Source organism: Microcebus murinus, chromosome 1, assembly GCF_040939455.1.
Source record: "Microcebus murinus isolate Inina chromosome 1, M.murinus_Inina_mat1.0, whole genome shotgun sequence".
In the NCBI taxonomy this organism is placed as follows: domain Eukaryota; kingdom Metazoa; phylum Chordata; class Mammalia; order Primates; family Cheirogaleidae; genus Microcebus; species Microcebus murinus.
The window spans coordinates 86,179,646-86,194,164 of NC_134104.1; the positions used below are offsets into that span (position 1 = coordinate 86,179,646).

General features: G+C 34.3%; 1 protein-coding gene across 3 annotated transcripts in view; it reads right to left on the minus strand.

The window, feature by feature from the left end:
- Positions 1–14,519, minus strand: part of NAALADL2 (N-acetylated alpha-linked acidic dipeptidase like 2) — a 1,254,620-nt gene that overhangs the window by 46,787 nt on the left and 1,193,314 nt on the right. For all 3 annotated transcript variants that reach the window (XM_076003772.1, XM_076003759.1, XM_076003769.1), the window contains one exon: positions 6,685–6,883. In XM_076003772.1, coding sequence (XP_075859887.1) covers positions 6,685–6,883 — 199 coding nt within the window. The remainder of the gene's footprint in view (positions 1–6,684; positions 6,884–14,519) is intronic.

Below are 14,519 nucleotides of genomic sequence, written 5' to 3' on the forward strand. Positions count from 1 at the left end.
TAAGACAAAAGAAGCAAGTAACATACAAGGGAAAGCCAATTCGAATAACATCAGACTTCTCTAATGAGACTTTACAAGCAAGGAGAGACTGGGGCCCCATTCTCACTCTTTTGAAACAAAACAATGCCCAGCCTAGAATATTATTCCCTGCAAAACTAAGCTTCGTATATGAAGGAGAAATAAAAACATTCTCAGACAAGAAAAGGCTCAGAGAATTCACCAAGACAAGACCAGCCCTACAAGAAGTACTTAAAACAGCGTTACGCACGGAACATCATAATAATAACCCACAAATATAAAAACAACCAAAACCCAAAGATATTAAAGGCCAGATATTACAATGGCTCAAGACAGAAATCATAGCAACAACATAAAGAAAATCTCAAGAAATTTAAAAAAATAGAAATCATACCATGTACCTTCTCAGATCACAGTGGAATAAAACTAGAAATCAACCCTAACAGAAACTCACATTTCTACACAAAAACGTGGAAATTAAACAACCTCCTACTAAATGATTACTTCGTAAATGAAGAAATCAAGATGGAAATAAAAAAATTCTATGAAGAAAACGACAATGGAGAGACAAGTTATCAACTCCTCTGGGACACAGCTAAAGCAGTTCTGAGAGGAAAGTTTATCTCCATAAATGCCTATAACCAAAAGACAAGAAGATCACAAATAGACAATCTAATGAAACAACTCAAAGAGCTGGAAAAAGAGGAGCAGACCAACCCCAAACCCAGCAGAAGAAGTGAAATCAACAAGATCAAATCAGAACTAAACGAAATTGAAAACAGGGAAGCTATTCAGGAGATTAATAAAACAAAAAGTTGGTTCTTTGAAAAAATAAACAAAATTGACACACCATTGGCTAAGCTAACGAAAAGCAGAAAAGAGAAATCTCTAATAAGCTCCATCAGGAACAAAAAAGGAGATATCACAACTGATCCCAAAGAGATACAAGATACAATTTATGAATACTACAAAAATCTTTATGCACACAAACTGGAAAATGTGGAGGAAATGGACAAATTTCTAGAAACACACAGCCTCCCTAGGCTCAACCAGGAAGAAATAGATTCCCTGAACAGACCAATCTCAACAGCTGAAATAGAAACAGCAATTAAAAATCTCCCTAAAAAGAAAGTCCCGGTCCAGATGGCTTCACACCTGAATTTTACCATACTTACAAAGAAGAACTAGTACCTATCTTGCAGAAACTATTCCACAACATCGAGAAGAACGGAAACCTCCCCAACATCTTTTATGAAGCAAATATTACTCTGATACCAAAACCAGGAAAGGATGCAACAAAAAAAGAAAACTACAGACCAATATCCCTAATGAATATAGATGCAAAAATTTTCAACAAAATGTTAGCTAACCGAATCCAGACGCTTATCAAAAAAATAATCCACCATGACCAAGTGGGCTTCATCCCAGGGATGCAGGGATGATTCAACATACGTAAATCTATAAATGCAATTCACCACATAAACAGAAGCAAAAACAAAGACCACATGATTCTTTCAATAGATGCAGAAAAAGCTTTTGACAAAATTCAACACCCTTTCATGATACGAACACTTAAGAAAATCAGCATAGAAGGGACATACCTAAAAATGATACAAGCCATATATGAACGACCCATAGCCAACATCATACTGAATGAGGAAAAAATGAAATCATTCCCACTTAGAACTGGAACTAGACAAGGATGCCCACTATATCCACTTCTGTTCAACATAGTGCTGGAAGTCTTGGCTACCGCAATCAGACAGGAAAAAGGAATCAAAGGTATCCAAATAGGGGCAGAAGAGATCAAACTTTCACTGTTTGCTGATGATATGATATTGTATCTAGAAAACCCCAAAGATTCAACCAAGAAACTCCTGGAACTGATCAATGAATTTAGTAAAGTCTCAGGATACAAAATCAATACACAGAAAGCAGAGGCATTCATATACGCCAACAACAATCTAATTGAGAACCAAATCAAAGACTCAATTCCCTTCACAATAGCAACAAAGAAATTAAAGTACCTAGGAATATACTTAACCAAGGACGTAAAAGACCTCTACAGGGAGAACTATGAAACACTGAGGAAGGAAATAGCAGAGCATGTAAACAGATGGAAATCCATACCATGCTTGTGGATCGGCAGACTCAATATCATCAAAATGTCTATACTACCCAAACTGATCTACAAATTCAATGCAATACCTATTAAAATCCCATGAGCATTCTTCACAGATATAGAAAAAATAATTTTACGCTTCGTATGGAACCAAAGAAGACCACGAATATCAAGGGCAATTCTAGGCAACAAAAACAAAATGGGAGGCATTAATATGCTAGATATCAAACTATACTACAAAGCTGTAGTAATTAAAACAATATGGTATTGGCACAAAAATAGGAATATTGATCAGTGGAACAAATGTGAGAATCCTGATATAAAACCATCCTCATATAGCCATCTAATCTTTGACAAAGCAGACAAAAACATACGCTGGGGAAAAGAATCCCTTTTCAATAAATGGTGCTGGGAAAACTGGATAGCCACCTGTAGAAGGCTAAAACAGGACCCACACCTTTCATCTCTCACAAAAACCAACTCACGCTGGATAACAGACTTAAACTTAAGGTATGAAACTGTTAGAATTCTAGAGGAAAAAGTTGGAAACACTCTCCTAGACATCGGCCTGGGCAAAGAGTTTATGAAGAAGTGCCCAAAGGCAATCACAGCAGCAACAAAAATAAATAAATGGGACATGATCAAACTACAAAGCTTCTGCACAGCCAAAGAAATAGTCATGAAAGTAAACAGACAACCTACAGAATGGGAGAAAATTTTTGCATCCTATGCATCTGATAAGGGACTGATAACTAGAATATACTTAGAACTCATGAAAATCAGGAAGAAAAAATCAAATAACCCCATTAAAAAGTGGGCAAAGGACTTGAACAGAAACTTTTACAAAGAAGACAGAAGAATGGCCAACAAACATATGAAAAAATGCTCAACATCCCTAATCATCAGGGAAATGCAAATCAAAACCACAATGAGATATCACTTAACCCCAGTGAGAATGGCCTTTATCAAAAAATCTCCAAACAATCAATGCTGGCGTGGTTGCGGAGAGAGAGGAACACTCCTACACTGCTGGTGGGACTGCAAACTAGTTCAACCTCTGTGGAAAGCAATATGGAGATACCTTAAAGCGATACAAGTGAATCTACCATTTGATCCAGCAATCCCATTGCTGGGCATCTACCCAAATGATCCAATGACACTCTACAAAAAAGACACCTGCACTCGAATGTTTATAGCAGCACAATTCATAATTGCAAGGCTGTGGAAACAGCCCAAGTGCCCATCAATCCAGGAATGGATTAATAAAATGTGGTATATGTATACCATGGCGTACTATTCAGCTCTAAGAAACAATGGTGATATAGCACATCTTATATTTTCCTGGTTAGAGCTGGAACCCATACTACTAAGTGAAGTATCCCAAGAATGGAAAAACAAGCACCAGATATATTCTCCAACAAACTGGTATTAACTGAGTAGCACCTAAGTGGACACATAGGTACTACAGTAATAGGGTATTGGGCAGGTGGGAGGGGGGAGGGGGGCGGGTATATACATACATAATGAGTGAGATGTGCACCATCTGGGGGATGGTCATGATGGAGACTCAGACTTTTGGGGGGAGGGAGGGAAATGGGCATTTATTGAAACCTTAAAATCTGTACCCCCATAATATGCCGAAATAAAAAAAACAAAAAAAAACTTAATGCCAGATTTAATGTTTGATTTTTCTATTTAGCAGGTATTACATCTACTATCGCTATGTTTTTGTAATTATCTTGTTCATTCTGTTTCCTCATTTCTATTACTAGAATATACCTCATAGAGAAGATGTTTTTAATGGGAGGTAAGTACTATATCTCTGATGCTTAAAAGAATACATGGAACAATTATTTGAATTTAATGGTGAGTACATGTGGTGTTTGTTTTTCCATTTTTGTGAAACTTCATTTAGAAGAATGGGCTTCAGTTCTATCCAGGTGTACAAGAGGTGCTACTTCACCATTTTTGTTTTATGGCTGAGTAGTATTCCACAGCATACATACATATACTACATTTTATTAATCCACTCATGTATTATTGATAAGCACTTGGGTTGTTCCACATTTGACGATTGTGAATTGTGCTGCTATAAACACTTGAATGTTGGTGTCATTTTTATAGAATGTCTTTTTTCCTTCGAGTAAATGCCCAGTAGTGAGATTGCTGGATCACATGGTAGGTCTACTTTTAGTTCTCTGATGTGTCTCTATATTACCTTCCACAGAGGTTGTACTAATTTGCAGTCCCACTAGCAGTGTATGAGGGTTCTCATCTCTCCACGACCATGCCAACATTTGTTGTTTGGGGACTTTTTGAGAAAAAGCCATTCTCACTGGAGTTAAGTGGTATCTCATTGTGGTTTTGATTTGCATTTCCCTGATGATTAGAGCTGTTGAGCATTTTTTCATATTTGTTGGCCATTAGTCTATCTTCTTTTGAAAACTTTCTTTTCATGTCTTTTTCCCACTTTTTAGTGGGGTTGTTTGATTTTTTTCTTGATGATTGCTTGAGTTTTTTTTTTTATATATATTCTGGTTAACAGCCCTTTATCAGATGTGTAGCATGTGGATATTTCTCCCATTCTGTGGGTTGTCTGTTGGCTCTCGTGATAGTTTCTTTGGCTATGCAGAAGCTTTTTAATTTGATCAGGTCTCATTTATTTATTTTTGTTGTTGCTGTTACGTGCACATATGGAAGTAACATCCATTGGAAATGAAGCAGATGGACGGGGAAGGAGGGAATGGGTAAATTCACACCTCATGGGTACAGTACACACTATCTGGGGAATGGGTACACTTATAACCTTAACTCAAATGGTACCAAAACAATTTGACATAACCAAAATGTTTGTACCCCTGTAATATTCTGAAATTTAAAAAAAGGAAATTAATCAGGGGAGTGGAAGGGAGGAGCAGAGGTGAGTAAAACGACCTAATGGGGAATACAAAAACTATATGGGGGACAAGCATACCTATAGTCAGGGCTCAAACATTACAAAACAATCCATATAACCTAAAACATTCGTACTCACTTAACATTTGGAAATTAAAAAAAAAAAAGTGGAAAAAAATACATGGAGCATACAAAGTGCCTTAAAAAAAACTACTCTAGTAAATGAATACTTTTCAAAGTCTTATAATACAGAATTGTAGTGCTAAAATATATAAAATTTAGATTTTAAGTGTGTATTTGAGTTTAAAATCATAAAGGAAAATCGCCAAATACCAGATGTGGAAAAGGCCTTCTTACTATAAAAGGGTCATCTCATTTCATAGATGTAGACATTAAGAGATTATATAACTTGTCAGATCACAGAACTTTGGTACTAAAAATCACCTTTAACCTCATGTAGTCCAAAATATTCAAGTGCTTAGGGTTACTTAATCCATGTTTTAATACCTGCAGTGACAGTGCTTTCCTTACCTTATAAAAGCATCTTAGTCATTTAAGAACACTATTTGTTAGAACTCTTCTTTCTCATATGCAATTAGGATTTCTAGACCTATGCATCAGTTCTTTTGTCATAGTTATATCCTTTGGTCAAACACAGCATATCTAGTCCAGGGTTTATGATGAGAAAAGGCAGGGGACAAACAGGTGTTTTGTCCTGTTATTGAAAGCAAGAGAATTGTTTTGCCCACAACTCTTATTCATGAAGGGCCACAAATTTAGACTTCTATGCTACATTAAAATTATATTTATACATATATACATATTAAATGTATAAATATACATATGTATAAAATATGTATATACACACACTTATATATTAAATTGTCATAGAAATATACTCACCATAGATACATATATTATACAGAAAGGTATATGTATTTATATTTTATATCTTGTAGAAAGACCAGTTAAAAAAACATTTAAAATATGTCATATTCTTTTCAACTCCATTTCCCTTTGTTTATTTTCTACTATATCAGGAAATTCAAAAACAAAACCATGTTGTACTTGCCTCATCTTCCAAGGGTCTAAACGTAATCCCCTTTCCATATGATAATTGTTAAAATGTTTTCAGAAAGCACTACATTGTGACTCTTCAACCAAATAGCCCTAATTCCTCAGTTGTTTCAAGATGTATCTAAATTATGCCCTCTCTTAAATATTAAACTTATTAATTCCTTCATAAAATTTAGTGAATTAAACACAATAATCTAGATGTAATCTTATTAGGACAAAATATCATGGGTCTGTCTCCTAGTCCATTCAAGAAAGGACATTTCTCTCAGTGCAACCTATAATTCCATTTGCTTTTTCATTAGCCAACTCACATTTGACTCATATTGACATTCGTGTAAAAAAAAAAAAAGCTTAGCCATTTTCTGTATGCTACTGCTAAACCAAGTTTCCTTTATTCTATATTTATGCAGTTGAATTTTTCTTTGGGGGAATAGATGGTCCACTATTGTAGACAAAACTTCTGTACAGTTTCCTTTTAAACAGTGTTATGTTCACAGAAGGTATACATTCTGAAAATTAAACATAAAATGTAATTAAGGACAAAAATATAAATTTTGAACAAAGTATCCTACCTATAAAAACCTGGTGGCACCTGCGGCACCAGGAAGCTTTTCTCCATGTCTTGGAGAATGTCATTCAGCATCCGGACGCGGACAGGGGCTCTCTCCTTGGGATCATTAGCAGGTCGCATCTCATCTGACCGAAAGAGTTCGGCACGCTCCCGAAGGCGTGATGCCAGAGCTAGCAGTTGAGGAGTGTTGGGTTGATCACCTTGAGAAGACAAATGAGCCAATCTCAAAAGAAACATTCTCAAAGGAGCAAAATAAGCATTTTATAATCATGACTCTAGGTTATAAGCCAGGCAGACCACTGAAGACCAAGGGGATTTTCACTGACAGTACTCTTTTTTCTGTCACTTGAAAAAAACAAGAAGATATGTATTCGAATCTCACCAAGAAAAATATTCAACATCAATTAAACTTCGATAATATATTTATTCTACTCAAAGTATTCTGTGTAAACTTATGTTTTATATTCTACTAAATTCAGTTTATTGTTACTATTAACAACATTAAATATGTACAATACTTATTGTTGAGAGATTGCATGTTCCAGACACTATCTTATTTAATATTGATTAACCTTGTATTGCCATGTTCATTTCACAGAAGCTGAGAATTAAGTAAGGTAAACCAATTGCCACAAGTCGTCAAGTAAATAAATAACAGTCCAGAAATAAAGACTGGTCTTTCTGATTCAAAAATTCATGCTCACCATGGAGTAACCTGTATTTCAGAAAAAATAATGTAAATAGAGTTTTAATTTTTTCTTCCGAGAACATGAGATATGTTACTATGTGTTGTTAATGTATCTATGGGCTCTTTGTTATTTACTAGAAATTTCCTGTAATGTGAAGTTGAAATACATCTTTGACTTAATATGCTAAAAACTAGTCTATGCGATGCCTGTATTGTTTTGTTTTGTTTTTGAATAAATTTTTGCTTATTTTTATTTATCTTCCATTTTTTGGTATAATTTACTGAAAGTCATTCTGATATGAACGGTGGTCACAAAATTTCCACAGGATTTTTTTTTGACTAAGAAAAAGGCAACGCTATTGTAGTGGTCCACTGGACCCCAGAGTTAGTCCATTTGAGTTCAAATTGCTGCTCTGCTACTTTGCATCTACGTGATATTGGTAAAGTGACTGAACCACCATATCCTCATCTGTAAAATGAATATAATAATGGCACCTACTTCATAGATTTGTTATTAAGATTAAATGATTAATACTTGTAAAGTATTTCCTTACAGGCAAGCAGTCCCCAGCTCATGTGATTTGAGACCTTGCTTAAAAACTGTTCTTTTATCATACCATGAGAGGGGGCACTCCCTCATCATCTTTTTCCACATATTGTCCCACTAAAATCAATCTTTAAGTGAGACAACATTTAGTGGTGTCATTCTCAGGAAACCAGGTACAACTGACTCCAACAAGATTGGCACTTCACTCCAGAAGATTACTTCAAGTCAAGGTAATGAATGGACATAGAGCTGGAAAATCTAAGTTGGCAGACCTGAGAGGATAGTATTGAGACAGGCAGATGGAGGAATGAAAGGAGGCTTTATGGGGCTTTCACTGGGGACAGTCTTAGGCAAAAAGGAAAGATCACCAAAAGATAAAGTCCAAGAGTTCCCAGGTCCCAGTTTTCCATTATGAAAATGCAAATTCCCAGACCTGTTAAATCTCTCTAGGGGTAGAGCCCAAGGCTCTTTATTTCAATATGCTATTTAGATTATTCTATACTTTTTAAAGTGTAAGACATACTATAGAAAGACAGTTTGCTAAGAAAAGGAAAACTAGGTTATATGGATGTATACCTGATGCATTAAATGTGTGTGTCATCAAATTACCAAGCTCTAATATAATGATCTTTATTGTTTCTCACCTTCATTTGATGAAGACATATCAATTTCATTAGACCTCAGCACAGTGCTAACACTCAATATTTTTTTACTAAATAAACAAAGCATATTTAATCAAGTATGATTAGAGAAATAATCCAATAGCAAAAGAAAATTATGTAAAGTGATAAGTAGTTTTATAGGGGCAACAAAGAGATGCACAGGTAGGTTTACACAGAGTGTTCTTAGAAAACATAATAATTTTTTTCTAATTTCATATATCAACAAATCAAGTTAAAGATTGTGGTAGAAAAAGAAATAATACATGAAGCTAATATGTAGCTCTCTGTTCACTGAACTTCTTGTTTTTTAAATATGTTTAGAGATAGGTCTCACTGTCACCCAGGCTGGTGTACAGTAGCATGAGCATAGCTCACCGCAGCCTTGAACTCCTGATCTCAAGCAATCTTCCTGCCTTGGCCTCCCAAACTGCTAGGATTTACAGGCGTGAGCCACTGACCCCAGCCCTGAACTTAACAACATGAAAAATCTCAACTGTAGGAATTCACAAGGTCATGGCATTTGATGTTTCCAAAGTACATTCCACATTCATCAATTATTTTGTTTTACAAGAAGAGGTATTTTTGTTCATTTTGAAAATCTAGCCCTTAAATAACATACTCAATGACATCTTATGAAGATATGGTTTATCTTAAATTATGATGGTTTTCCAAAGTTAATGTATAGAGAACTTTGAGGGGATACCTTTACACAAGGAAAGAATAAGATGGATAAGGAACATTTAGATTATACTAGAATTGAAAGACTGAACAATAGAAAAAACGAGTTCGACATCCTTGAGAGTCTTACATTTAAGAAAGAAAAATCTGTTCTGATCTAAAGTACACTACAGAATTGAACACATTACTACTGAATCAAGTGAGACAAATTGTACCATTCTACCTTATTTATCTTTAAATGAATTTATCTTTCATGGTAGTGCAGATGTAAAAAATTGACAGCTTTAGGAACTGGTTAGTTACATAAAGGACCCTGATAGTGGAAACCTGCCACCCACAACAAACCATATGCATTATTTCAAGGGTATGAGGTTAGAAATTGAAAAGTAGCTCTATTTTCAATGTTCACTCAATCATTTTGATATATAAATGATACTCCAAAGATTCCTATTAGCCATTTCTCTGTCAATTAGAGCTTGCTTGTTCCTTTAAATAAGACCCAGAATGAAATGCTACCTTCTCTACTTAAGCTTTGTGACTCCAAATGATTGACCCTTCATGTTCTTAGGATCCCTAGAATATCAGCTTTGTGAGAAAGTAGATTTTTGGCTGTTTTGTTCACTGCCATTCCTAGCACCTAAAAGTGCCAGGCATATCATTTAATCAATGAATGATTGAATTATGTATTTTGATCGCATAGCATCTGTAATATTTTTATCCAAATCCGTCTTGTCTCTCTTGTCTTCTGCACTGAAAAGAACCCCACAAGATCAGCAAACTCTTTTATCTGTCTTAGTAACTTCAGATTCTATTACTAGCACAGTATCTGTTCTATGGCAATTATTTACTAAAACAATTGTTGAGTGAATGTTGAATCATTATTATACATGATAATGTCTTTTTTGAGATACATTATTATATTAAACAATATTTACAAAGTCATTCAGGGAGATATTTGGTGCATAATGAGCATCAACAAATACTATTTACTTTCTTGCTTAAAATCAATTTTAGTTGTAAACAAAAAAAAGCTAAGAAAAGAGGTTATTGTAGGGTAATGATAAGTTAAACTAAATTGTTAAAATATGCCCTACAAATAATCCATAAGATATAAGGATAGATAAAATTTTACTTAAGTTATAGTAAATATCAGAGAACAGAGGACTCATTGAGGCTGCTCACAGTTCAGGTTTAAACAATAAATCCATTTGATCAAAATAATTAACTGGAAACTAGAGATTTCTCTCATAGGGTTAATACAATTATCTTTAAGTTAAATACATAGAGTCTAAAGACCAAGAACTTGATATCAAAAGATATATAAAAGCCTGGTCTACTTAATTACTATCAATGAAGTCTTTAATAGGTTACTTAATACTACTGTTCTTCGGCTTCTTTGGAGGAAATGATTACTTCACTTTCTAAGTGAATACATGCAAATTACTATTACTAGAATACACAAACTAAACACAAGTTATTACTAACTCATTTTTAAAAGGCATGGAAAAAATACTGTAGCAGGTTTACTGATGAGCTTATTTGCAGGGATGTCATTCTATATTATGTTCCCAATCTATGCCCCCAAATGTTTCACACTCCTCCCTATATGCTTTAATAAAAATTTTCAATTTTATTTTGTAGTGCCTATGAATCTAGAGCTATTTGTCTTTCCATGGGCTAGTATCTCAAACCTCTGAAGAACAAGGAAAGGAATAATATAAAGATAAAGGTTTTAAACAGACAACTTTTAAAAATGAGTCTTTTATGTCTTTGCTCCTGGTAAAAAGCCAACCATTAATAAATTTTTTACAGTATGGTAGAACATACTGCTTTATCATAAATATTGAAAATCAAGATTAATATTATACAAAATCATTAATACTGCCTACTAAAATTACCTTGATATTATTTAAGAGACAATTGAAATGTACTTCTAAATTTCAGAGTTTGCATTTATTTTTTTCTATTCCTTCATCTCAATGTTAAAAGCATTTATTCAGTAACTACTTACTGAGCCCTAATAATAATATTATTAAAATTATAAATATAAATTTGTTCAGTAACTACTTATCGAGCCTTAATAATAATTTTGTGCATTATTCTGTAAAGTACTGAGAAAGAAACAAAGACATAGAGGATTAAATCTCTAAGCTTAAAAAGTTCCTGATCTAATTAGAAATATATATAATACACCTAAATATACAATAAATGTCACAACAAATGTTCGTGAGAATGACTTAAGAGTTCATTGTGTATAAAAACGTTCTGAGTAGAACCCATGGAAGAAATAAAACTTGAGAGATAGATCATGGAATTGCCTGAAAATCAAGGGCGTCTCAAGTGGGCTCTTAAAAACTCTGGCACTTTATCTACCCAAAGCACTTGAGGAAGAGTGTTCCATTTGCAAACAACAATATTGATGTCTTTTCTTCCTCTTCCCTCAGTCCTCACTCTTCTAGATTGTCATGGAAAGAATGAAGGTGGATATTCTAAGAAGCATTAATTGAAGAGAAGGAAGAAAGGAAGGAATGGAGAGAGAGAGGGTTGTTAGTCAATGGATATTGAAATGCATATTGAAATCTAGGCAGGACAATCCAGGAAAGATTCTAAGATGTAGTGGAGAAGACAAATCTCTGCCACTCAGTTAATCTCCTGTTTTCTAGCTAACCATCATCCTGCATCATCCTCCCCTCAAGACAGTTCATGAGGCAATGTGATGTAGCAGAAAGCATGAGGACTTTGGAATCTGACAGATCCAGATCCAAGTCCTGTTATAATAAATATATACATCTGGGTAAGACAAAAAACCCCTCTGACATTCGGTTTATTAATCTCTAAATTGGACTTAATCTTCAGCTCAGGTAATTGATGTAGGGTAAGGTAAAATATTACAACAAATGTAAGGCACTTAACACAATAACTAGGCTTTGGTGGAGTGACTTCTAAAAATGCATTTCTCCTGAAGATCCTCAATGTAGGATCCCCAAGCACCTTCCAATGGTAGCTCAGAAGCTCAAAATTACTTTGTACATGTCCTATCTACTTAAGGACTCTAAGATTTCTGAGTAAGACTAACTACAGTGCCGACTGCACCCACTGAATCTGTATATATTCTAACCTGTTATTACCTGGGATCTACACAAACTACCTTTCACTTGAGGTACTTTAAAACTTTATAAGTGCTATGGTTTGAATGTTTGCACCATTGAAAACTCATATTGAAATGTAATTGTCAATGTAATGGAATTGTAAGGTGGGGCCTTTAAGAGGTGCTTAGAGCATGAGGGCTCTGCCCTCATGGGTGGGTTTAATGACATTTAAAAAGGACTTTTTGGAGGGGGTTATCTCTCTTTGTTCTTCTGCTCTTCTGCCATGTGAGGAACAGTGTTTCTCCCTTCCAGAGATGTGGCCATTCTGGAAGCAGAGGATGGGGCTTTACCAGACATCAAAACTGCTAACAACTTGACCTTGAACTTTCCAACCTCCAGAACTGTGGGAAATACATTTCCATTGTTTATAAGATACCAAGTCTCAGGTATTCTCTTATAGTAGCACAAAACACACTAAAACAATGAATTTCAACTTGGCATAAATTCCTGTGTATTAAGTCTCTTCTACAACTTCCTAGACAAATTTATAACTTTCCCATTTTAAAGAGTGATTTTACTGCCTACTATTGTGATCTCCTCAGAGTTTCACACTCCAAAAACTTTTAAATGTTTTTGGTTTATTTCCTTTTTTTTTTTTTTTATCTATTAGTTCTATTTTGTTGCTGTATTTTTAAAGACCCACTCAATTTTATTTTAAATTAAAAGAGAAATGTACTGGTCATACTCTAAAAGTACATTTTTATATCAAACAAACATAGCATTTTTATTTAATAGTATTTCACAGAACCTATTCTTCTATGGATGAGCTTATCACAGTTTTAAAGGTGCTAACAACTGCACAATTACATCTTAGACTTCACTGATTTATAGTGACAAGAAAAAGTATGATTTAAGTTCCACATAATATTATGGTTAAAAGAAGAATAGAAGATTATTTGGGGGAAAAATGTATGATATCTAATGTCATCTTAAAAATATCTTGTGGTATCACTAAAAAGAAGAAAAGCAATTGTCAATCTGATTTCAGCCAGGGGAAACAGCAGTTCTTTATTATTCTACATTTTCTATTCTTCATGCTGCCTTCTTTAGTACAAATCACAATGAATCATCTCAGCTGGCTTTTTAAAAATGTTAAACAAACAAAACTGAGGTAGAGAAAGAAATGTAGGAGCTAGTTCATTATTGATACTCAAATAATCTAACATTGATTTTATGATGCATAGATAAAAGAATATTATTTAAAGATGAAATATGCCAGAAGAAAATGGATAATTAGGGATAAACTGAATACAGTAGAAACTCTGATTACCAAGATGCCAAAGTGATATGTTTAGAAGGGTTAGTTTGGCCACTTTTTAAAAAATAGGCAGCATATTTCTGCATTCTAAAGATTATCCAATAATCCAAGTAGCCAAGGCCTTTCAACACATTGCATGGAGTGGGTGTGTCTCACAACAGTGTCTGTCTGCCTGTTGCAGAAATAGAACCAAAGGCTCTTTTTATGACCTACAGATACTCTCACTGCATTATGTTTGTAACTACAAGATCTAATTACTGGCTGCTTTGAAGGGTAAGCAACAGCATTCTTGAATGAAATAAATTTGCATACAGTTCATATTTATCATTCCCCTAAAGTAGAAATTGGAACTATATATTTAATGACACACATGATATTAATTATATATTGGCTAAACCAGGAAACTAAAATAAGAAGGGCTTAACTAAAATGAATCAAAACGAGGGGGTGAAGGGTACTTTATGCTCTATTATAAGCCAAGATTTAAAATTATCTTTATAATTCAAACAAATAAACATCTTTGAAAGTGTGTTAGTGAAACAACACACAGAATAATGGATTGTGGCCCTATCTTGTCATGGGCTAAGGTTTTATCCTAAAAATACACCGCAGGAAAAAAAAATTACAATACAATAGACTGTTATAATGATGGGAGAGTAGGAAAATCAGAAGTCACTAACAGATTTCAATCAATGTAGTGCCACATATACAATGTAGGTAATGGAAAAGAAACCTTCAAAAGAATTTGAATAAAGTACTAAGAGTGGGGAAAGGAAACGGGAAAGGAAAGGATCACATAGGGAGGCTGCATGAATAGCAACAAATTGTGAGACAGAAGATAAATGAAAAAAAAC